The 24,576-nt window shown below is 40.0% G+C and overlaps 1 protein-coding gene across 2 annotated transcripts in view; it reads left to right on the top strand.

Annotated features, from left to right (window-relative positions):
* The window catches only part of DAAM2 (dishevelled associated activator of morphogenesis 2), a 203,397-nt gene that overhangs the window by 136,707 nt on the left and 42,114 nt on the right, over nucleotides 1-24,576 (top strand). For both annotated transcript variants that reach the window (XM_031060132.1, XM_031060127.1), the window contains 9 exons: nucleotides 1,522-1,855; nucleotides 10,023-10,133; nucleotides 11,187-11,290; nucleotides 12,491-12,557; nucleotides 13,447-13,564; nucleotides 15,052-15,190; nucleotides 16,621-16,679; nucleotides 17,060-17,244; nucleotides 18,154-18,471. In XM_031060132.1, coding sequence (XP_030915992.1) covers nucleotides 1,522-1,855; nucleotides 10,023-10,133; nucleotides 11,187-11,290; nucleotides 12,491-12,557; nucleotides 13,447-13,564; nucleotides 15,052-15,190; nucleotides 16,621-16,679; nucleotides 17,060-17,244; nucleotides 18,154-18,471 — 1,435 coding nt within the window. The remainder of the gene's footprint in view (nucleotides 1-1,521; nucleotides 1,856-10,022; nucleotides 10,134-11,186; nucleotides 11,291-12,490; nucleotides 12,558-13,446; nucleotides 13,565-15,051; nucleotides 15,191-16,620; nucleotides 16,680-17,059; nucleotides 17,245-18,153; nucleotides 18,472-24,576) is intronic.

Below are 24,576 nucleotides of genomic sequence, written 5' to 3'. Positions count from 1 at the left end.
TGTGCACATGTTCCTGTGTGTGCCCTTACTCTGACAATCACTTTGAAATTCAGTTTTGAACAAAAGCCAAACATCAGACTGAAACTTTGTTGAAGGCACCAGGCTTTTCCATATTTTTGGTCAAATTGCTGGCTCACATAAACTGAAAGTTGACAAATCTATCAGCATAGTGAGTGTAACTTTCAGGTAGGCTCTGAAAATTCCTTTGTGGTGTGGAGTGTAACCATCAAAAGACTATACTGAATCCATGTTATCCAGAGAAATGTAAGTATGGCTTGGGTTTCTCTTATTGGTACCGGGATATGAACGGAGACCAGTGAAATTTGCTCTTTCAGTATGGTGCTTCCATTATTACTGATTATAAGTAACAGCATCTCATGGAGAGAAAAAGAAAGATGGTACATTAGGGAAGAAGTGGGACTGGGTAAAAGTGCAATGACACAGAATTTTGGTACTTTTAATTTGTTACAGAGTTGGCAATTGTTAGCAACCTTTTCAATTGCGTGAAGTGTCTTTCTATATTATGCTGTTCGAAGTGTGGCCATGGACAAATCATGGCTGGTGTACATTTCTATAGACTGAAAATTCAAGTGTGATGCACATGGTTTTGCATTCAGACATTCCAAAAAATGTACCTACCTGAGCAACATGTTAGAGGAAGCAAATGGTGCAGTCTAAGGAAATTATTTGCAACCCTTTCCATGTCTTTGAATCCCCATTTTTAATCCTAGGAACTTCAAGCAAAACATTGCTAGAATGATTGGTTTGAAGTAACTTATCTAATTCTATCCTTTTCCAGTGATTTGTCTAAAGGGCAGTTTGCATGGTCTGAAGTTACCCATCTGGATTTTTTAACCCTGGTTTTCAACAAAAGCAGAGGAGCATTACCATTTACAGAAGAACATGCCCCTTTTAAATACAACATGTTCCTACACATATGTCATGGGATTGGAGTGTGAAGGCAGTATGGCTGATGGACAGAGTGGGAATGAGTTCCCCTTTGTCAGTGTGCCCAAATCCTGGAGGTGAAACCTATAAGCAGCATTGGCTGAAAGTTAGAGCTAAGCCTAAAAATGGTTTTTCAAGGTAATCTGAACTCATAACTAAAAGTGTGGTGACAAGTCTGTGTGTTGGGTGTATTAGCACGTATGTAAGATGGAACAATTCAAAAGAATCCCTTCAGCCTTGAAAAGGCAGCAGCTGTTGAGGTGAACCACAGCAGTGTTTGGTGGTAACTGCAACAAAGAACACAGAGACCAAACAGAAGTGTAAGATGATAGCATATAATTACCCTGAAACTATGTAACACACCATTATTAGCTGGAATGTTTTCTCTCTTGGTTTGTTTGCTTTGTTTTTCTTAAATACCTGGGAATTGTTCTGTGAATTTAGGCTGAAAACTAGCCAGCTTTTAAAGATCTGGGGTTGAATAATATGGTGTCTTTTGAATAAAGTGACTTTGGTCTGCTTTCCTTGTTTTTCCTACTTGTTTTTTGTTTTTTGTTTTTTTTCTCTTTTTAGGTTTGTGACTAGGTTTATTGAGCTGGATGGCCTGAGCTGTTTGCTGAACTTCCTGAAGAGCATGGACTATGAGACCTCGGAGAGTCGCATCCACACATCCGTTATAGGGTGTATCAAGGCACTGATGAACAACTCCCAAGGACGGGCTCATGTCCTGGCCCATCCTGAAAGTATCAACATCATATCCCAGAGCTTACGGACTGAGAACATTAAGACCAAGATTGCTGTGCTGGAGATCCTTGGGGCTGTCTGCTTGGTACCAGATGGTCACAAAAAAGTCCTGCAAGCCATGCTTCACTACCAAGTCTATGCTGCAGAAAGGACAAGATTCCAGGTAAAAGGAGGGTGCTTTCACAGAAATACCCAGAATGAAGAATCTCTGCCGGAAGTGATTTTTGAGTGTATATATTGCAAACTTGCTAAGTGGTAAAAAGGCAATATTTATCATTTTGTTTTAGGAAGGGAAATTCCTCAAATAGGTTATTACTATACGTGTATACTTATATTTATACTTCTATTTCAAGACATATTGCTTGTCATTAATGCTAACTTAAAATTCCATATATTTTGCTTGAAAATGGAGGTTCACTTTCCTAAATGAAAGCTGATTATCTGCTCATACTCTAGCTTGATGGCATTTCTGGGATGGTAATGATTTGTTCTGTCCTAGAAGCTGAAGCCACAGAATTTCAGGACACTCTGCTCTGATCTTAAATCCTTAATTTAATAATAAAAGAATTGCGGATTAAATAGTGGAGATGAAGAAATAAATTATGTATAGTGGAGGCACTTCACTTGCCACTTAGCAATCAACTTGTGAATCGTCATCACTTAGCAATTGTTGGCTCGGATAACTCCCATTCAGACCACAGAAGGGAAATGCATTCTCAGAGACCTTGAAGTAGGTCAGTGACAGGTTTTTATTGTGGAAACTGCTGGCTGCTACTATAACGTTCCTCCTCCCAGTGAACTGAGCACCTTTACAAAAAGATAGTGGAGAATCTGTTGTGGCGTCTGAAGCTGTGACTCCTTAACTTTGGGATAATCTAACCCGTTTACTGTTCTTCCTTAGAAGAAATCATTAGTGTGGTGTTGTGCCAACAGGGATGGGATCCCTGTGCTTGACAGTCATTATCTCTTACCTCCTCTCAGCTAATGGGTTTTAGGCTAATAAAATAGTAAATGGGGAAACAGTCTGTGCTGGTGGACAGTAGCTGCCAATGAATGTTTGTGTTAGAACCAAAGATACTATGGGATTCACTGACTGTGACTCAGACCTGGGACAGGGATGCAGGAGATCTTGATTTGGTATTAACCTATATTTGGCATTGTCAGGTCCATCCCTTGATGTGCACTGCCTCATTTGCATTGCTTGTTCATTCAGACTTGATGTGTGTCTTCGGTATGCAAGTGTGACACATATGATGGATGGCTCCAGAAGTGGGGGGCTTTCAGCCTCAGTTGGAAGCTCTCAAGGCTACTTCAATAGAGAAAATCATAATTACAGTAAAACTTGGAAGGTGAAGAGATTACAGCTGCAGTCATAAGAATGTGTCACAATTCTTTAGTACAGGAGGAGGATAGGAATGAGTGGTGCAGGTGCAGGAAGTAAGCCATGTACATGAGCTATGATGTGGAGGTTATTGGGTACTGCCTATGGAGGAGAAGGAAAAAAATTAAATTCAGTTTGTTCTCTAGTAATTAGCTGAAATAAAGAAACCTTCCTGAATTAATATGACATTCTTTTATACCTGGGAGACAGGTGGGGATAACTTGAGCTGCTCTAGAAAAAGCAGTAACTCATAAGCCTGACCACACTTGTGGTCCCGTGTTAACTTGCCCTTACTGGACCAATTGGCTCTGCTTAATAAGCCCATATGGGACAGATGCTGTGTTAACCCTAGTTGGGTGTTCTCTCTCTCTCTCTGTTGATTTAAAAGTTACTGAATAACTGAGGTAAGTCACTGCTGGGTAAAATGTGGTAGCTTTTGAGGAATCTGGTGGAATAATTTGCAGGTGCTTACCAGTCTCTTACATTCATGAAAAGTACTTTGCCTAAATGCTGTGCTTGTCAAAAAACTTTTCCATTCAGGAAAAAATGAAAAATAAATGGATACTGTCTTTTATTTCTCAAGTAGGAGTTCAATAAGCATGTGCATTTGTTTGTATTTGCAGTGTAGATTACAGCTGAAAAAAAAAACAACCAAAAAAAAAAAAAAAAAAGGAAATTTTTTTTTTTTTTCAAAAAAAAAAAAAAAAAAAAAAAAAAAAAAAAAAAGAAGCTCCACCCAATCCCCAGAATAGTTTAGCAGAAGGAATGTGTTCTTGTTTGCAGTTACCAATACTTGTGTTTAGAGACTGAAATGGAATTTTCCGCTATACTCAGCAATAGCTTGAGTTTAATTTTGAAGAGGTAAGTGTTCATCCAAAGACATTCCTCATCCATCTCCTGTTATTCTTCTAACAGAGAGACTAGGGATTTTTTAAATCTTGAAGAAACAAATGTGGTGATGGTCTTTCTTATGTTTTAGAGGAAGTTTCTCTGCTACTGCAGCTCTTAAAATTAAGAGAGTTCCATCTCTTTGCCTCTTGCACTCCTGCACCTCTGTCTCAGAATAGTCTTGCAGCTTATTGTCAGGAAAAGCATCCACTGTAACTTGAATATGGGAAGCCATTTTAAAAGGATGAGCTGAAAATGCTCGTTCTTTAACTTTCCTGTAAGCTTCAAAGATGTAGTGTACAATGAAAGCCTTTTTCTATCCTCTTTTAATCCTAGTCCTGAATGTAATCTTTGTAACCCAGAGTTTGCAAGTATCTGAAGAGATCCTTTAGGTGTGAAACAGAACCCTTTGGGGGCTGTGTTTCATGCAGCTTGAGCATCTAGCAGCATCGTTCAGTGTATTGAAGCGTCCAGAAATTGTGGAGCTCTGCAGCAAACTTTATACTTGGCAGCTTGACTTTGACCAGCCACACCTAAACACTGTTATGTTGAAAACTATCCACCACAAGTGGGGAATCTGCCAGAACCCACAAACAAGAATTCTTTCTGTGAAAGTAATAAAACTGTGAACTAAACTGTAGGAACAGGAGAAACTCTTCAGGGTAGAAATTTATTCCTTTGCCTGTATGGTCCATCCTTGCAGACTGATTCTAACTGGTGGAGGGAAGGAAAGCTGGAAACTGTAAAGGCACTGCTCAGTCTTTATATCTAGCTCTGCAAGACAATGGCCAAATTAGAGACACAATGCATCAGAGGGAAGTAATCTCAAATTTTGGAAATCAACTCAGTTCTTGTGAAGCAAAAGTGCAGGGCTTTCTGGAAATTGTACTGAGCTCACTTTTACTGGAATTTCCAACAAATAACTTACAGGTGATACTGACCTCTGACAATATCAGTGCTAGTGTTGCTTTTCCTTAAGTTACCTTCCTGACAAGAGTAGTTGAAAATATTTGTCATCCCATTCAGCCATCTTACTGTCAATTTATTTCTCCTCATCTGTGAAAGCTGGCACTTTGTATACTGTCTATTTGGATTTATTTTCAACTCTTGCAGGTAGCAGTAAACCTAGGTGTCCCTCGTGTCACTTGTGGTGACCAGCACTATGTCTGTTGGGGAATCAGGACGTTAATGTAATTAACACTAATATGGATCTACTTTTCCCCAAAACAATTTTTTTTTTCCTCTTGAAGAGAAATATCATTGTGATGAGTAGTAATTTGGGGTACATGCTTCTGCTTCCACTCCTTTTTGCAAGAAGGAAGAGAGGTTCAGAATGATTTACTGGTAACTATCTAAAACTTGAGCTCCTGAATAACTTGCTGCTGACAACTTTAGATGGAAACAGTGGTTATTTCCAGTGTGCACAAGTGTGGTGGAGTGTAGAGATCATGTATTTAACACAGCAACATAAAACATGGTACATTTTGTTGAATGTGAGGAGTTATTGCCAGTCAGTGTTCTAAACACAACTTCTGCTACCTGGTATAGCTGCCAAAAGTTGTCAGAAGACTCAGCAGCTGGTGAATTAGTGGAGAAGGAAAGCTGTGACTTAAGGTATGGTTCTTATGAAACTTACATTAACTCTGTCCTGCAATAGCTCATATTTCTTGAATAGCAAACTTATAGTTTTGTGCTAGGGTATCTCAAGAAAAAATTCAAAGACAGTGAAATTCCTGAGCATTATAAATTCAGCATTTATATTTAGTTCCAATTAAGTCCCTATTAACTTAATTGCACCAAGTAATATCAACTGAAGACCATTAATCAAACATTAAGTACATTCAAAGTACTGAAATGCTTCATAAAGGATGTCTTTGCTTCCTGATGTGTTCTCTCTTTTTAATTTTTTATGAAGTTAATGGAAAATATAAATAGAACTTATATGAATATGAAGGACTATTTCCTTACCAAAAAAACCCCAAAAAACCAACAAACAGATTTTACTCTGAATTGAAATGGACGTAAAATATTATTTCCTTCTAAATTGCCAGCATTTCATCTACTGACTAGGATTGTCAGTCCCTAACTTCAGTCAGGATTCACTTTAAAGCCCTGGGGAGATTCTCCAGAACTTACTCTTTTTTGTTGAGGCTTCAGTCTTAACTCAATTGCCTTTTCTGCAACTTCACCCTGTGTCTTTGATGTGCAAGGTGCTAATAGGTGTATCAGGATCATCCTTTCTTGGCACTTGCAACAAGATTCTAGACTTTGTTTGTGTCTCAATTGATATAGTCAATATTCCTATTTTCTCACATTTGCCACATCTTCTTGCCTGAACTTTCCCTTTGCTTACTTTAATTATTGACCCTTCTTTTATAACACCCTTCTGCCTGGAATGATTCTCACTTTAGTGTCCAATAGAACCTTCTGTAGTTAATGTTAAGATATTCCTTGAAAACTGTCCTCCTCAGAGTAATAATCTTTCTATACTCAAATACCACAATAGTATTAGGGCATGCCTTCAATCTCCTTCCTGAGGCAATCTGGAAAACTCTGTCCTCATCCAATTGTTTGAAACATGCTACTTTGTCTACAAATCCTACTCTGCCCCTTAAAGAACAGAGATGAAAGAAAACACTTGAAATCCAAACAGTAAATCCTCAGAGCAGAAATGTGGAATTAGGAAGATGAGCCCTTGTTTGAGCCCTTGTTGTCCTTGCTGGGATTTTTTTCCATGTATTCAGCATAATTCTGTCACTGGCTCACTGTGTGATCATAAAAACATTACTTTGTCTTTTTTTTTTTTTATTCTTCTGAATATGGAGTTGTATAAAATGCTATGAAAACTGAGAAAGAAGAGTCTCTGATTTTAAAGTCATTCATGTCTGAATTATTGTATTTATGACTGGTTTCCCTTGTGAAAGGGGCACATTCTTTCTCCTCCCCTAAGCTGTTGCCTTTATGATTATTTTTATGCTTTCTGCTTCCCCTCCTTCTCTCTGTGTCATGGCATTGTATCACGTTATACTTTTTAACATGCTATTTTATTTTGAGACAAAACTAATATTGCAATCATAATGCTCTATTGGCCTAAAAAGTTTATCAGGATGTTCCAGTGCTCTTCCAGCATAGCTGGCTATTTAAAACACTCGTCTAGCTGTGGATCCCTGTGTGGAGAAAGACTTTTCCTTTAAGTCTTGAGAGAACATAGGTGTTAGGTACTGTCTGAAAGAAGCTGGTTTCACTTCACAGTGGAAATATTAACTGGGCTGCTTTGGGCAGAAAACTCTTGTTTTCCTCCTTAATGCTGCTAGAAATTTTGAAGCTTGAGGTGAATGAATAAAGTTTGATATTGTCAGTTGAAAAGGTGGAGGCCAGGAGGATTCCTTCCAGAGCCCCCTTGCCTGGTTTATATCAAACACTGTCAGTACAGACCATAATTTGTAAGGAGGAAGCTGATCAATTTGGAATTGTAGTAGAGGATCTTATAAGGAACAAATTAAAAGGCTGTATTCACTCTTGATTTCCTTCTTCCCTTTAGGGCTCAGCCAAAGCCTTTTGAGGTTTGCTGCAGATTGAATGAAACCCTACTGGTTGTCAGTGATGAGGAATAATGGGATTAAGTGAGGAAAGTTTTGCTTAAATACTAGGAAAAACCTTTATAATCATAAGATCAATTGGCCCACAGAAGTAGCTGCCAAGAGGTGTGGTGAAATCTTTTTCACAGGAAATGTTCAAGTGAAGATTTGAACCTCAGCCATTTGCAAAGAGTTGGAGATATTGGAGTTTGGCCACAGTATGTGGGTGTAGAGTCTTGATTTTTAGGAACAGCAAGAACTTCCAGTGTTTCCTTCTCAAGCTGAACAATTACATGAAGATGTGCTGCTCTTCATTTGGATTAGTGCAACACAGAGTTTTGAGTTTTCTTGCCCTGAATTTGATATGCCTCCCATTGCATTCTGCTCCTAGTTCAGCGTTCTGAAATGGGGGACAGAAAACTTTTGTTAGCATCCTTCAACCTGTATGGATGCTGTACCTGACATGCTGCTTCATGGATTCTGTCATGCTCCTACAAGTCTGTGAGAAAGTATGATAGGAATGAAAAGCCTCTGAAGAAAACCAGCAAAACCATCCTTGGTTTTGCTGCTTCTGTAGTGATGGCTAATTCAGTCATTTTAAGAAGGCACATGTGTTTTGAATTTCAGTGTCAAATCTGAAAGTAACAGAATAAAATTCTCTCATTTATTTCACTTCTACTTGTTTGTCAGGTTGAGTAGTTGGTGAATTGAAAGACTTTTCAGATAGTTTCAGATTGTCACTGTTAGAGAGAGGATGGTGGATTTAGCTGACCACCAGTATGGCTCAGTAGAGCATTTCATGTGCTTTTATGTAAGACTCGTTCCCATTTCTAGCAAAGTATTATTTGGTAGTAACACAGTTACTGAGTTGTTGGATAAGATTGAAACTCAAATGCCTGGAGTAGGGAAATTTGAAAATTCCAGATGGGAAATTTAGAAACAGCAAGAGTTTATGAAATCGAGCTTGTTTGATAATGAACTTACCATGCTCAGATGTGAAAACAGCTGTCAGTAGCAGTGCATGATAGGTCAAAATATTTTTGCACAAAAATAAGCATGAAGCCAGGAGGTTATTCTTGCCCCTGAAGAACGTACAGGAGGATATTCCTCTTGTTTCTTGAGACATATCTCTGTGGCTTTCTACAGGAAACAAGATAGACCTATGGTGACTAGTAGAGGAAAGATTTTGCTATGAATGAACACTTTCAGTAACCAGGGACAAAAGACTGACTAGAGGAAAATGAACTTCCTTACTCAGCATCATAGCTTCAAAATGTTATTTGGATGGTCTGCTGAGCCAAACACAAACAAGTTATTTTTGTCTTCATTATCCCTTTATGGTCAAAACTTCTTAGGGAGACTAAAAAAGAATTCTTTTTTAGTGTGATACCAAAACAAATATATGAGTGTGAGGCATTTATTATTTATGCTGGAGTGAGACTCATACAGCTGAACTCACAGATCTCAAGTGGAATTTGTTACTCTTTCAGTAAGGAAAATCATCCTTGGAATTATGAACTGATCAGAGAAGATCCTGAAGAGAAATTTAATGGTGATTAGCAGAAAGCTGAAAGAGTTGCTTTCATGGCTAATCAGTTTCTGTATATAACCTCTTTGGTAAATATTCAAGTGGAATTAATCCTGAATAAGGCAAAGGCCACCAATGCTACTTGTCTGGTCTTTTTCTCTTTTGTCTCCTGATATTCACAAGATTATGGTAAAATATCAGTATGTATGCAGAAATCAGACCAAGAGCATTCCTGGGCTGAACACCCCTGTGGGTTGGTTAACAGGAGGACATGCAGCCTCCAGGGAGAACTTCCAGCAGCCTTTCAATAAACAGAGCATATAAGAAAGATGGAGAAAGGCATTTTACCAGGGCCTGTGGTGACAGGTCAAGGGTTAAAGGGTTTAAACTATAAGAAGCTAGACATTGAATGGGTAAAAGGAAGAGAGTTTTTTATGACGAGGGTGAAAAGGCACTGGAGCAGGTTGGCCAGAGAAGTTGTAGGTGCCTCGTCCCTGCAAGTGTTGGAGGCCAGGCTGGATGGAGCTTTGAGGAGAAGCCCAGGTCTGGCAGAAAGATGTTCCTGCCCATGGCAGGAGGGTCAGGACTAGATGGTCTTTAAAGGCCATTTTTAACCCAAACCATTCCATGTGTCTGTAACATTGAAAGTGGAGCTTAACTGCACTTCCATTGGAGATGTGTAATTCAACTTTGAGCTTTGGAGCTGTATGCCCAGGGGATATTCCTGTTATTTGAAAATCACTAAAAGGAGCTTACCAAGAGGTGATAATTGTCTGCTTCATGGTAAAGGGTGGTAAGTGAAGGAACAAGGATAAATCTTTCAAGGTTCAGGCATAGGCTTTATTCCTTAAAAGACATCTTCTCTTTACAATTATCTCTCCTGTATACAGAAGTGCAATTTATCCTGCAAGAAATCACCTTATGTCCTCTAACCCAGCTTGCTGTTCTGTTTCAGTCATTGTTAAATGAGCTAGACCGAAGCATGGGGCGATACCGAGATGAAGTAAACCTCAAAACAGCCATCATGTCCTTTATCAATGCTGTTCTGAATGCAGGTGCTGGTGAGGTGAGTCACTGCCCTGGAAATTTTTTCTGAAATGTTATGTTTAAATTAGTTTACCTTGGAAATAGTTAGTAGATTAAGTCACAAATCTTGTGGTAGAGAGTGGATATATTTTATGGCAAATAATGCTTAACAATTAAGATCAGTCTTATAATGTCTTCCATATTATTTCATTTCGAGCTTCTTCAATATAAGAGAGACTACTTACACTGAAGTGATTACTTTGGGTTGTTTTTTGGTTGGTTGTTTTTTTTCTGTTTTAGTTGTGGGGGGTTTTTTGTTTGTTTTACAAACTGCAAAGCATTTACCTTTTTATTCTAGCCTTTTTAGAAAATATTTCAGTTTACCTTTAGAAATGTTTTGAAATGTTAAGTTGTTTTGACTCAAAGCCAAAGTCAAAGCATTTTAATTTTAAAATATCAAAGGGAAACATTTCAGAAAAAAAGCTCAGTTGTTTTACTTTTATTAATAAGACTTCCTTTTGAAACTGAAGGATAGTTTAAACTAATTTATTACATTAAAAGTGTTACTTTTGTGACATTGGCTTTTTTTTAAATTATTTTTTGGTTAAACCACAAAAGACAGCAAGCTCATGAGAGCTATCTGACAATGTATTTGTCTCTATCTCTGGGAATCCTCTAACATCCCACTGAATAGATGTCAGAAGGTTTGTCAGAGTATATGGTTTTATGGCAAATAAGCAGAAAAAAATAGGAGGAAGACTGCAATGTTGTTAATCTGTAACCAAGAGGGGAACCTCCAATGGACTAGCAGGGAAATGCCAGTAGCTCCTGTTCCTCATGGAACAACATGGAGTGTGCTGTCCTTATGACTGCATATGCAAAATTCATAGTACATAAATGTACTTTTAAGTGAAATGGAGGCAAAGGCATTAATTCCTTTTTTACTTACTTTACTGGAATTATTCATCCTCTGAATTTGGTATTGGAATAGAGAATATTAAAAAGTGAAGAACTGAAGTTTTAAGTCAGTGTTTTTAAAATGTGATTGACAGCTTTTCAAAACAAATAACTTGGTTTTCCCTCGTTTTTTAAGGACAATTTGGAGTTCCGATTGCATCTCCGATATGAGTTTCTAATGCTGGGAATTCAACCCGTCATTGACAAGCTCAGAGGACACGAGAATGCCACACTGGACAGGTAAGGCTTATTTTCTGAGAACAGCTACTGATGAACAGAAAGACTTCTCAGAAACTCTTTTCTATTTGAGACAGCTGATTCTATCTCTTCCTGAGACTGACTTCATAAAAAAAACAAAAAGAAAATTTAAAAAATATATATCCTAAAATTAACATCAGCAGATGAAGTAGGAAACATGCATGCTAAGTTGGCAGAGGCTGTGGCAAAGGAGTTCCTCAATTGCTTTTTTTCTCAGTGGGAGGTGGCACTCAGAATGAAAAATACAAAAAGTATTCTAATTGTTTTCTCTTGAAGCAAAACTGGAACAAAAGCCTGTCCTGGTAGGAGGCAGGGAAGCCAGCAGTTCATTGACTTCATTGTGACTGAGTATGTGTGGTCTGAGTGCAGGTTCTGAGTTTCCAAGTTGTATGACTACAGTTTGCTGCAGAGCTGGAACCAGGAATGGTGCTTTTGATCTGCAACATTATAAAGAAGAATAAGAAAATCTGTCCTATAGATGATCTGTATTCCTTTGGACAGTAACCAGGAATGTTTAGAAGGGACTTAGTTGGATTTTACAAGTTAGGAGAATAACACAGGTTTGAGAGGATCTCAGATGCCTGGGTTGCAAAGACTCTTGTACCAGATCTGTAGAGGGGAATGTGCCACAGCCTTTCTCCACATCACCTGCTGTGCTCCAGTCTCTGTGTAAGAAAACTCCAGACGGTCAAATGTGTCACTCACCAGGTCACCTAGATCAGACATAGTCATGCTGCTGTGCTTATCAATAGGCATATCTAGTGGCTGTTGAGAACTGATCCACTGGATGCATTTCTGCTTCACTGCTTAAAAGAAACAACTTGTAATGATCCAATACCTCGCTAGCAAGTATGGTGTGGACTTTTTAGAACTGTATTATCACGGCAGGCATCGCATTCATCAAAACCAGAATATCCCTTTCCTATTTTATGTTTATCTTTTGCACCTTACCTCAACACAGAGTTACAGAGTGTGTGCACCTCTGCCAGTCTTTTCTTTTGGCCTGTCACTGACCCCCTTGCCTTGCATACCTGTGACAGCGCTTCATGTGAGAAAGGCTTGCCAATTTCCACATGTTCTTGCTGAACTGGGGTTTTGCTGCTTCTCTAGTGACACACTTAGTTTAAGTCTGAATCATGCCATGAACATTGGCAGTTGTTTTGTTATTCTGTTTCCTCTTAGACATTTAGATTTCTTTGAGATGGTCAGAAATGAAGATGACCTGGAGCTTGCCAAGCGGTTTGACCTGGTAAGTTTTTCTTTGGAGTACTTGAACTGTCCAAAGCTGAACTTGCATCCATTTGGGATGCTTCTTGCACCTTTCCTTTGTGCTCCCTAAAACTAATGTTTGACTTTGATCCTGGGAATGGCTGATGCTCTTGTTTTCACTGTTTCTCATTTAGCAAGCAGGAGGTTTGCACTGTGTGAACAATGAAAACAGTGGTCACACAAAGGGCTTCTGATGAGTATCTTTGATAAAAACTTCTTTTATTTGCCTGAATGTTCAGGAGTGGAGGAGGTTCTTAACCATGCTCTCAGGTTCTCAGTCTTGATAATCTGGATGTCTTCTAGTTTCAGACATCCCCTTTGCAGGACTGTGGGTGAAGTTTGGGCTATTTTCTGATATTCTTCCCAAGATTACATGTAACTTTGCTGACAACTGTTGCCTCAGAGCCTGTGGACAGGATCGGTATTTTAGAATATGTGGATTTTAAAAACTAACATAGAGACAACCTCTAGCATCAATAAAAAGCTGTAGGGTCCTGAATGGTTTAGTCCCCTCTTTCTTTGTGAACAGCTATTGCTGCACATGCAGATACAGAACAACTGAGTCTTTTTCGCTTAGCTTCTACTATTTGTGCCACCAGTTTCTAGGACCCAAATGTTTTGCTTGCTCCAGAACAGTTCTTGGTGGCTTTGAATGGCTCCCACCTTTCTAGCCTTTTACTTTGGGGATCTTTTCCATATTGGATAGGTGTCAAAGACCCTTGTGCCTGTTCCTGGAAGCTGCAACTGGGCGTGACAGGAGACTTTGCAGAGGTCCACTTGCTGGAAATTTGCCTGTCTTTGCATTGATTGGCTCTCTCACAGTTAATCAGGCTTTTACTGTGGATGGTTTTTCTCTTCTCTCACTTCAGATCCACATTGATACAAAAAGTGCCTCTCAGATGTTTGAGCTGATCAAGAAGAGATTGAAGCATACCGATGCCTATCCCTATTTGTTATCCATCCTCCAGCACTGCTTGCAGATGCCATGTGAGTACATTTACAGATTTCCAGAGCAAGGGGTATTGGAGAACTGGGTGAAACTCTGGTGTTCACAGATACCAGGGCACACATTGCCATTGTCTCCCATTCAGAACTTGACTGTGGCTAATGAACTTGCTATCTTACACTGAAAATTTTTTGTTGCAATACTTAGGGCAGCAGTTTGACTTTATTTACAAGTCTCTGCACTTGTAAATAAAATTGAGTAGCTGAGAAATTCCAGTTAGTCACCAACAGAGCTTTATATGATTTTAAATCAGAAGTTTTAAAAAAGAGTCCTTGTGCTATAGATCAGGGAATTCCCAGAAAGAGATAGCATTTGGAATATTAAAAAAAGACACTGAAGATTTTTTTCTGGTGAAATAGTGCAGTACTGAAAACTGCTCTGCCACTGGGAAATTCCACAGTAAGTTGTCAGACTGCTATCTCATGGCAGTGCTTTAATGGAGAGCTCCCAAATGCAAAGTGAAAGATAATGCTGGAATTTGCTTCCAAAGGAAGTGATAAGAATCTTCTTATTAACTGCAAGAAAATAATTCAGTTATGCATCCAGAGTGTAATAGCAGGATCAGTAAAGAACTGCCTGCCTTGATTCTGTTGGGTGTGAGGTGCTGGTCTCCCATGACTTTCATCCACATTTCAGCAGTCAAACTGATAAGGGAACATGAGGGAGATGTACTGGGGTGTGCTTTTCAGCAAGTAATGTCATGTGTGGTATGTTCTCAGGCTCTCCTTAGATTCAAGTACAGCGATGCACAAATTTGAGCAAAACTTTGTCTCAGCGGCCTCTTTGATGTTACTCTTTAGAAGAGAGCTTGAGCTTTATGTATTGACTGGGATTTTTGGTGGCAGAAAGACTAAATCCTGTAAGGCCAGGGCAGGATTGTACTGGACCAGTTTTAAAGAATCTAAAGATCTAGGTTATGTAACTTGAAGAGTTGAGGTGGACTTAATGTTGTTCTGGCTCTTCTGTTTGGATATCCATGGGATCAGTCCCTTTGGTTCAATTTCTGTTCTTTATCTCTGCACTTTCCAGTCATGTTTGTATGAATTTTTCATGCCAGTTGAGTTTCACTGACCTGCAGATAACCAAGCATGCAGATAGAACACCTCATTGTTTCTACAGTGACCTCAGCATTAAGCCCCAGAAAACACTGAGTGTTAGTTATCACAAAGGAATCCTTTTTATAGACGTTTAGCATGCAACTTATAGCTAACCTGTCAGAAGAGTTGGATAGCCTGAATGTGCACATCAGACACAAAGTTTCCTGTGCCTGTTGTGAGCTGTCCCAGTATGCCAGGTGTTTGTAAATAATCTGCTAGCAGCTGTTCAGAGTTAGTCTTTGTGTTCTGTAATTCATTACATACAGGACTGACATGAAAGGTGGGAAGGAAAGAATGCCAATTTGTTGGCAGGTCTGGGCACTTTGGCATGGAATTGGAAGATCTCATGGGTTGGTCTATTTTCAATACAGATAAGAGGAATGGAGGAAACTTCCAGCAGTGGCAGCTGTTGGACAGAATACTGCAACAAATTGTTCTTCAGGATGAACGAGGAGATGATCCAGATATAGCTCCATTGGAAAACTTCAATGTCAAAAATATCATTAAAATGTAAGCTGCTTTATTATTGTTTATTTCTGTTATGCAGCTATAAGGATATGATCAGTATGCAGGTGCTTAAGAAATAAAATATCATATGTGAGGACTTTCCTATTTCAACTTACAGCTTCTCATTGTCCTGTTAAGTAGTTAAGTGTTCTAAGTAGTTTCCTTCTAATGACATCTTAGCTTGGCAGTATTTCCCTGCAAAGTCCTTGTATTTGACTTCTAGTACTGTTATTCTGGTTAGAAGAGCAGAAAAAATGCTCCTGATTTTATAACAAGGCTTCCTCATGTGCCTTTTTAAATTCAGGATGCTCATGAAAGCTTTCCTTGATATTAAAAAGTAAAAATAATATCATATACTCTATGTAGATCCCATTCCTACTAATGAGCACATGGTTTAGAAGGATTGCAAATAGGGGAAAGCAGTCCCCACTTGGCACACAAAACCTCTTACCTCTTCATAAAATGTCTGTTTGCTCTCACCCACAGACTTGGTTGAGGGCATTACCATTATTTTTTCCCATAGGATGCATCATTTGAGAAGTCTAGCTACATGAGCTGGCTCTCTTCTCAACTTCCCTGTTCTCAGTCCTTTTTTAGCCAAACTTTTGGATTCTTCATTTCATCCAACTGCCTCTGCAGGTAATTCATGGCCCATTACCCTTCTGAATTATCCACTGAAAAGAACATTTATAGAACATAAGTCCTATATGAAACCAAATTCTCCTGTACTAAAAATTTTACAGTTCCTTTTGTTATAGGTGTGAGCCAAAATTGAAACTGATTTCTTGTCATGGAAAAATACAGTGGTGTTGGATACCAGACTTCATTGTAGATTTCATGCCTGATCTTCCCTTTCTGCTTTCATAGCTACTCCTCATTCTGCATATCTAATCAATCCCCAGCATGCCCTGCATATTTTCTGTCAGTAATAGGAAATAGCTGTGCCAGTATGAGATACGAGAATTGCCTTGTTACTGATGTATTACCCAATAGAGAAATGTTCTTCCTCCTTGTAAGAAAGAAAAAATAGAACCACAGAGATTAGAAAAAAAACAATGGCAATCGGGTTTTATATTAAGCATGGGGTAATTTGTAGCCCATAGCAGCTGTGATTATTTTAGTGATGACTTCTCTCTTTCAAAATAAGTAGACTTGGCACTTTGAGAGCATTACCTGAAGACAGGAATGTATCAGGAATTTCTTCCACAGCCATTCCTTTATCCCTTTTTATGACATTGAGTAAAAAGGCATCCTTTTCCTATTAACTGTAGGCTAGGGAGCAGAATCTGGATCCAGAAGGGCCACTGGCATGATCCTGTATAAACTTGTACACTTACCAGGTTGCCTTTTGCTGATCACTTTGCAAAATGGCCACTTGCCTTTCAACCTGGGTAGCTCAGGAAAAGTTTAAATGATCTCATTTCATCTTTCAGGCTGGTGAATGAAAATGAGGTCAAGCAGTGGAGGGATCAGGCAGAGAAGTTCCGGAAAGGTGAGTTCATCCTCTTTGCTTGCATAGGCAGAAACTGATCCCAATTAATTCACAGAGCAGTGAGCAGAAGAGCTGGGCACAACTTTTCTTTTTGCAGACATTTTGTGTCGTGGTGAACAGTTTATGTGTTTCACAGGATGGGGGTTCCTTCAGTCCTCACATGAAGTGCTTTTACAGTCTGACTGAAACTTAGGCATTGCTGTCTTGATCACTGAAGGTCATTGTCAAGACAGTCAGACTCTATTTTCTTTTTCTTGCTCTCATTATACATCCCTGCCTGAGCTGACAGAAGTGTCAGCTTTATTTCAGCATAACCTACATCTCCCCAGGGACTGTTCATTAGCTTTGTTTCATCAGTCCCACTTGTGTGTTCCCCCTAGACCATGCAGAGCTGATGAGCAGGCTAGAGAAGAAGGAGCGGGAATGTGAAACAAAGACCCAGGAGAAGGATGAAATGATGAAGACACTGAACAAAATGAAGGACAAGCTGCAGAAGGAATCCTTGGAGCTGCGCCAGACCCGAGACCAGATGAATGATCTGGTGGCTCAGCTTAATGAGTTCTCGGTATGAGACTGGGAGTCTTCCCCATCCTTGTTTAAAGGCTGCTAACTAGTGAATGATGAACAAAAGCATGTTATGGATGAAGCACATCTGTGGTCATAACAGAGAATACTTAGAAGCTGCTCAGCTTTTAGCTGAGACCAAAATCCCTGAGCTGGTGGTATAGAATAGTTCATGCATGGGCTGCTCCATTCCTTCTCCTCAGCCACCTTCCTTGCAGGAGCTGCTGAGGCATGTGTGTCCTCCTCAGCTGTAATTTTCACTGCTGAGTGGGATGGCCCTGGTTATTATTTCAGTGGAATGGAGAGAAACCTCCCTGATACAAAAGTATATAAGAAACAGGATTCCTATCATGCGGCAAGAGCATCTGAACTGTCTCAGAGTTCTGCAAAAGTGGCATTTGTCCCTCCTGTTTGGTGTTCCTTCTATCCCAGCAGTGTGTCTGAGCCACCAGAACACAGCCTTGAGAAGTCAAACACTGCAGAAGGCAGATTCATTCCCTCCTCCCCTCTCCTACTTTACATTACTGAGGCCTAATGACAGGTATTCAGTGTTTCAAACCCTTAGCTTTTAAACCCAGGAGTTCAAAAGTTCATAAGATTGAACTTTTCTCTTTTTTCATACATAAGGAGAAAATAATACATTTTGGCTTCTTTTACTAGCTTTCTGTTTTTCTGAGCCATTTATGGTTCCTTTTTCAAGCTCTTCTCCACTACTCCATGGGCTTGAAACTTTCCCTTAAATGAAAGCTGAGATTCCTCCCTTTATTGCATGGCTTTGAGTGCAGGAGGCTTTAAAGAAAACATCAAATATTTTGAGAGTCGTAATAAAATCACATCAGCTGGCAACATGGAGTTATTGTGCCTTTTAAACTGTTTGCTTTCTTTTTCTCTGTGTTTTTTTATTTTCCAGCAAGGGGGCAGCATTTCCTTCCCACCCCCACCACCCCCTCCTCCAGGTGGCCCATTAGCTTTGTCCTCTTCTCATATGTCTGAGAATTTGCCACCACTGCCACCTCCTCTGCCTTTCTCCAGCTGTCCCCCGCCTCCTGCTCCACCACCTCCGCCAGGAGGACCTCCTCCTCCACCAGGAGCACCACCTTTCTTCAGCATGGGGGTGCCACCCCCTTCAACAACCACCTTCAGCACCAGTGGCCCCAGTCTGAAGAAAAAATCTATCCCACAGCCTTCACATCCACTGAAATCCTTCAACTGGGCTAAGCTGAGTGAGGTAAGAAACTGCATTACTCAATTGATTTACTTTCTGAGTATACCCCAGTGCTGATTAATGCCATGAAATGCAAGTGGCATAGAAGCAAGTGGCCTTCTGTGGGCTGTGGTCAGTAGGAGTCATTAATTGTATTTAGGGAGTCTCCCCAGTTCTCCAGCAGTGCAGCACATCCCTTGTGATAGATTGAGCTGCATAGGTCTGGGCATGCAAATGATCTGGTCAAGCAAAGCTGTAGTGGGGATGGATACGTGAGAGCTGAACATCTCCAGGACTGGTGTGCTGGAGCTACCCTCACTTGTACACCAAGGAAAAGGGTGACCAGAGCCTTTTGCCAATGTGGGCAAAACATGGTGAGAGCCATCTGGAAAACTAGCCACCTCTACTCTGGCAGGAGCCATCACCAAGGAGAGAAAGGTGTCCTGATTCTCCTCGCTGTTTGTTCATGGCCATGAGGGAAGCTGCCTTTCTCCTTGAATGGTTATAACTCTGTCTGTAGGTGATAAAACTCCAGGTTGGCAAAAGAAAACCAAAACCCCAGAGGACTTGGATTCTTCCTGTTGCACTCATTTTTCTTCTGCCTTGGTTGGGTCTCCTTCACTTCTCTCTCCTCCTTCTCTCTCCTCCTTCTCTCTCTTTTTCCTTTCTTCTTTTCCCTCCTCTTCTCTTTAGGTCTTAATTTTTTTAACTGATTTAGAAAGAAAAAAAGTGTCTGTGTTGAGTTTGGATTTCTGCCTAGAAACCCAGGTTCTCTTTTAGACTGAAACTCACCCAGGGCCCAACTCCGGCATTTGGAATGAGTGTCCAGGGACCTCTGGAATGCCACAAGAATTCTCTCTCACCCTCTCCCCTTTTCTTTAAAATAAAGTGAAGTGAAATATTTGCTGCACCGTCTGTGCTTGTCTGTCAAGGCCACGTGGGGGGTGTGGGAGAGAATGTAAGGACGAGGATTTATTTTCCTTTGCAGAACATGGAACTTAGTGCTCTGAAGAAAAGAAATAATAGCTAATACATGTATATATATGAATTTATATGAAAAAGAGAGAGTCACAGGTGTTTCTGTTTAGTGTACAGTAACTGTAGGCTTATCCTGCCCTCTGGATAAGAGTGAAGGCAGCTGTGCTAATAAAATTGAAGACCTGGGTGGTGAGATGGCTAAAAGACACTATTTTGAGGATGGCAAAATAGTTGGGAAAAGGGGCATAAGAGGGTGAGGCCTTCATTTTGGAGTGTCTGCCAGTGTTGGTGTTTTGAGCCTGGTATGCTCTCTGCAAAAGGGCAGAGGTTGTGGTGTCAATACAGGTGTCTCGTGTTGTTACTTAGGTTGCACTTTGTTATAGAATTATTTAATTTCACTGACTGCTGGAAAAGCTGATATATTTTGGTCATCTTCCTCATTTATCCTAGATTTCCTGCTTCGGTACCTTTCCATTCACATGGATATGAATCTTCTGAGCACAAAGTCATGAGTAGGTTGGATGGGCTTTGTCACGTCTTTTGTTACCTTTGCTGCACTTCTGTTCAGGTGTTCTCCTGAACTGAGTTCTCAGAGTAGCCAGACTGGAATGAGTGAGGACTGAAAACAAGCACACTGTCTGGGAGCAGCACATCTTGAGTTTTTGAGCCTGAGAAACTGAGGCTTGGAAGTGTGCACAGTATTTTTGTGGTTTGTGGTAGGGTTTAACTTCTAGTTCACACAAAAACGTTTTGAGGAACAATACATGAAATACAGCAAGGTGAGGGAACACAGCATTGGAAACAGCTGTACATAAAGTTAGGGCTGCAAGTAGATATTCAAATATTCAGCTCTTAGTTATCTCTGCATACTGTTTAGATCACCCTTCTGTAAAGCAATTAGTACAGAGTCTCTCTCAGGAAATTTTTCAGCTAAGTGTGAAGGTGACTGAGGCAGCCCACATGTGAGGAAACACCTCTCTGTCCTTGCAGCCTGCCTCGAGGCAGTGAGGGAAAGCCAACAGAGGCCAACAGGAGTGTGGACAAGGCTGGCTGAGAGGGATTTGTCTGCAATATACTTTCTCAGTAGTGGAATCAAGGCTGTTCTCCAGGGCCATTCATGTGGCAGCTTTTTTTTCTGATGCTGACTTTGTCTTTGGAAGAAAAGAACTGAGCTCTTGGGTGTTGGGAGAAATATCAAATGTAGTCAGGCTCTTAGCAGTTGACAATAACAGATTGTCCACAGTTCCCATGGGCACCACAAAAAAAGGTTTGACTGGAAGGGATCTATGCTTCTAACAAGGAAACTCCAACAGCCCACTAATTTCCATTGAGAATTAAGGACTTTGTGCTAGTTTTGATGTAAGCTAATGACCAGTGGCAAAGACATTTAGATGCCTGCATGGTCTGAGTTCTGATGAAGCCCTTCCACACCACAGCTCCATTCATCCAGCACTGTAGCATTGTTTTTGAGTTCCATTCATACAGCACTACAGTAGTGCTGGTGCCAAGGATCTCTGTTTTTTAAGAAAAAGATATTGCAATATAACCACTGTAATATCCTGGAAGGATTCCGTTCTTTGTTTCTGGGCAGCAATGCTCTCTCACTCTGAGTTTTACACAATACCAAAGGTCAATCAGGGACCAAACATTTATGGTTAATCCAAGCAATGGACTGGTTTCAAGAAAATTGGAAGTGTGGACTAATAGTTACCTATTTGATAAATATAAACATTGATTTGAAGCTCTCAGAATAAATCAAGTCAGCCTTCAACTGGTCTGCTTCTTATCTCATGGCTGGAGAAGCAGCTTCCCATCAAGTGTCCTGGTAATGACTCTCATCAGTGAGAAGAGAGGCTTTCTTTAGCCAGCCCTAAATGGACCTGACTGAAATAGATTCATAAGAAAGGTATTTGTTCTACATTCCATATAGGAGTTTTTTAAAAAGCCCAAAACACACACACATAAAAACAAATCAAAACCACCAAACCCAAACTCCCAAAACAGTCAGTCACATAAACAGAAAATGTTCATTTTGACACTAATTTTTAAAAAAAATTTTCTATAATATTATTAATGATTCTGATTTCTGGAACTTTTTTCCTAAAAGCAGACTGAGGTTTATGGCATAAAATGATGAAGGACTGCTGCTAGAGATTCAAAGTTAATGAAAAGAGTTCTCCAAAATTTCATTGTGCAGCTACTCATAATAGCTGTGGTGGTGCCTAGGCCTACAATGAAATAAAAGAGCTGATTAATAAACAGGCAAAAAAATACAGCTTTTGCTTGAAGTGGATTTTTCTCACACTGAAGAAAGGATTTAATATTAAGAGAAAAGTTTGGAAAATGTGCTTTTTTCATATCACTTTTCAGATTCATAATAGAAATCTCAAAACTTTGAGTTGCTTTCACTGTTCTGGTTAATATTCTACAAATATTAACCTACTAATAAGCAGGATTGCCTGTTCCAGTATTCACAGAGCACTCATGGTTTGTCCGAACCTGCCGGTCAAACAAAAGTACTGTAGGTTTTCACTCATGCTGTGAAGTTACTGAGGCATGATGAACTTTAATGCCTTCCAGAATATCATTATTTATCTATCAGGGTAAATGAAATTATCCTTTAGGTGTAGCAGAGGACAGCTTGGTATGATTTGCAGTGCCATGAAACTGTTATTTTCTAATGCTGTTAGGTCTCTCAGCAAACTGGGATTCACGAGAAAGGTGGAATGATGCAACTGCTACAGTGAGTGAATTGTTAAATGCAACACACCAAAAACTCAGCTTGATGGAGCAAATGTCTTGTCAGTACTTTTTCTCATCATGAGATCTTTCCTGACCTGGTATGTGTGACTGTTCCATTAGAGGATGCTGGAAGTACAGTTCACAGGATTTGCTTCTCCAAGTGGGCCAAAATTTTCCAAAGCATGGGAACCACAGATCATGGAGGACTTGTAGAATGAATAAATGAATGAATAAATAAATAAATGACGATGGATAGAACAACATTACAGATAAAATGACTGTTCTTTTTTTTTTTTTAGTTTCTCTTTTTTTTCTTTCTAGGGCCAGAGAAGAAAAAAAAAAAAGAAAAGAAGGAATAAAAGATTTATTTTTAAGTTGTTATTTAGAGACCATAAATATTTTTATGGTGCTGAGGGAATCATTTATCACAGCAACCACATTATGCAAGTCTGTTTCTCTTAAAATACTCTGTCTTCTCTGGCTGATGACAAGAAACTATCAGCCAGTTAATCCATAACTGTGTAAACTGTGTATCAAGAGTTCAGCCCAGGAAGTTATCTGGCAACAACATGAAAATTTTCAAGGATGGAGCATATAGTACAAATAGAAGGGACAGGCCCATTGCAAAATGTTAAATTGTTTATACTTCTGCCTGCCTTGGTTTTTCTTTGACTGCATTAGCCCTAAAATTGGATTGCTTTCCTCAAAGTTCTGTTTGTGCACACCATTGCAATGTTTGCTGCTTTGGAATTTGTCTTTCTGCTACAAGTAGCATACAAACCATCCTGTACAGAACCAGATTCAACCAGGCTCTTAAAATGAATCTGAATTGAAGCTGGAATTATTTTCACTGGGTTGTTTTCCTGGGAAAGCAGGGGGAGAACTACTCTCTGCCGTCATTTTCTGAGTTCCAGACCTTCCTGTTTTGGCACCTTTGCAGTTCATTCAGACTAGACTGTTCTGTAGGACATTTTCACTGTTCTTGCCATTAGTGAGGAAACCTCACTCCCGTGAGATTTTTGCAGCTGGACAGGTAGATGGTCAAGGCTCGTGAGGAGCTGTCTTGAGTCACATCCACCCTCTACCAAATACAGCATACAGCTTTTTGGCATCCTCAGGGCTCTATCCCAGTGATGACTCTGAGGACTCCTGTCAAGAAATATTCTGCCATTTCAGTGGTTGATTGGACAGTCTGAAACAGTGAGGCTCTCCGAGAACTGCTCTGCTGTTCAAATACACCCCTCAGGATTTCTAATTCATGGTTTACAAAGCCAGCCTGGAAATTGAATGAGAATGATCACTCTGCCTGGATGCTTCTGGCTAAGATTGGCAGTGGAGTTCAGGGCTAGGATAAAAAGAAAATTAATTTTGTCTCCTATTGCTTTGGCTGCGATGAGCCTCTCAGACTTGTTTGCCGTGTTACAGTCACATGTTCTTCCTGCTATGGAAAGAAGAGCCATGCCGATTGCAAGGGGTGATACAGTGATACTGGTGAGCCTGCTCAGGGATGGGTGCTGCTCCCATCTAGGATATGCCCTCGCTGCAGACAGTAGCACTGCAGACACCCCTCCTTACCTTCAGGCACTCACAGGCTGCCTCTGGAGAAAGGGTGTTGGTTTTCCTCCACAGTGTCTGCCCTGCCAGGAATTTCCTCCAGAACACTTCACACTTTTATTTCCCCCTCATTTTATCCTCCTCCGTTTTTTTTTTTCCTTGCTCCTTGAGCCTTGTGGCTTAGCACATTTCCCTCATTCCTTTTGATGACTCTGAATGGGAAGTAGAGCCTGTTCCTAATTAGTTCTGATAATGAAGTGCTAACACACTTTGCTGTGTAGGTACAAGTCAGATTCTTCAGAGCTGGAAGCTGTGTGAGGGTTTCATTGCTATTGCTTGTGGTCCCTGGCTTTCTCTGCATCAGTGTTCTGCTGGCTCTTTATCTCCTGGGATTTGCTTAGGTCTTTTTATACAAGTTTTTTTGTCCATTTCTTTTTTTCTTTTTATCAGTATTTTCATTATTTTTGCAGTTAATAAGGTACAATAAATATACATGCAGTAAACTAAATGAACTAAGAATAGTGGTGTCAGTAGTGTGACGAGCACCCAAAGCTTGTCCCACACAACATGCACCTTAAGAGTCAGTAGGAAGGAGAAGTAGTTTGGTCTTTGTGTCCTCTGCCAGAAAGGATATCTGTCCTGAGAATGTCAGCACGACACCCAAGACCTTCACTTAGTTTAGGATGATTGCCAATTAGCTAATTTGTGTACTACAGGAGCCTGTTTGTTCTGGGTTTGATGGACAGCAAGTAGGAGTAGAAGTCTCTGCCTGTCTCCCTCCATGCTAATCATCTGCCAAACAGCTAGGATTCCTGGCATTCAGGATAATGTATCATCATGAGGGTTGTGAACATT

This window comes from Geospiza fortis, unplaced genomic scaffold (assembly GCF_000277835.1).
Source record: "Geospiza fortis unplaced genomic scaffold, GeoFor_1.0 scaffold41, whole genome shotgun sequence".
In the NCBI taxonomy this organism is placed as follows: Eukaryota; Metazoa; Chordata; class Aves; order Passeriformes; family Thraupidae; genus Geospiza; species Geospiza fortis.
This window is presented reverse-complemented; position numbering and strand designations above follow the sequence as displayed.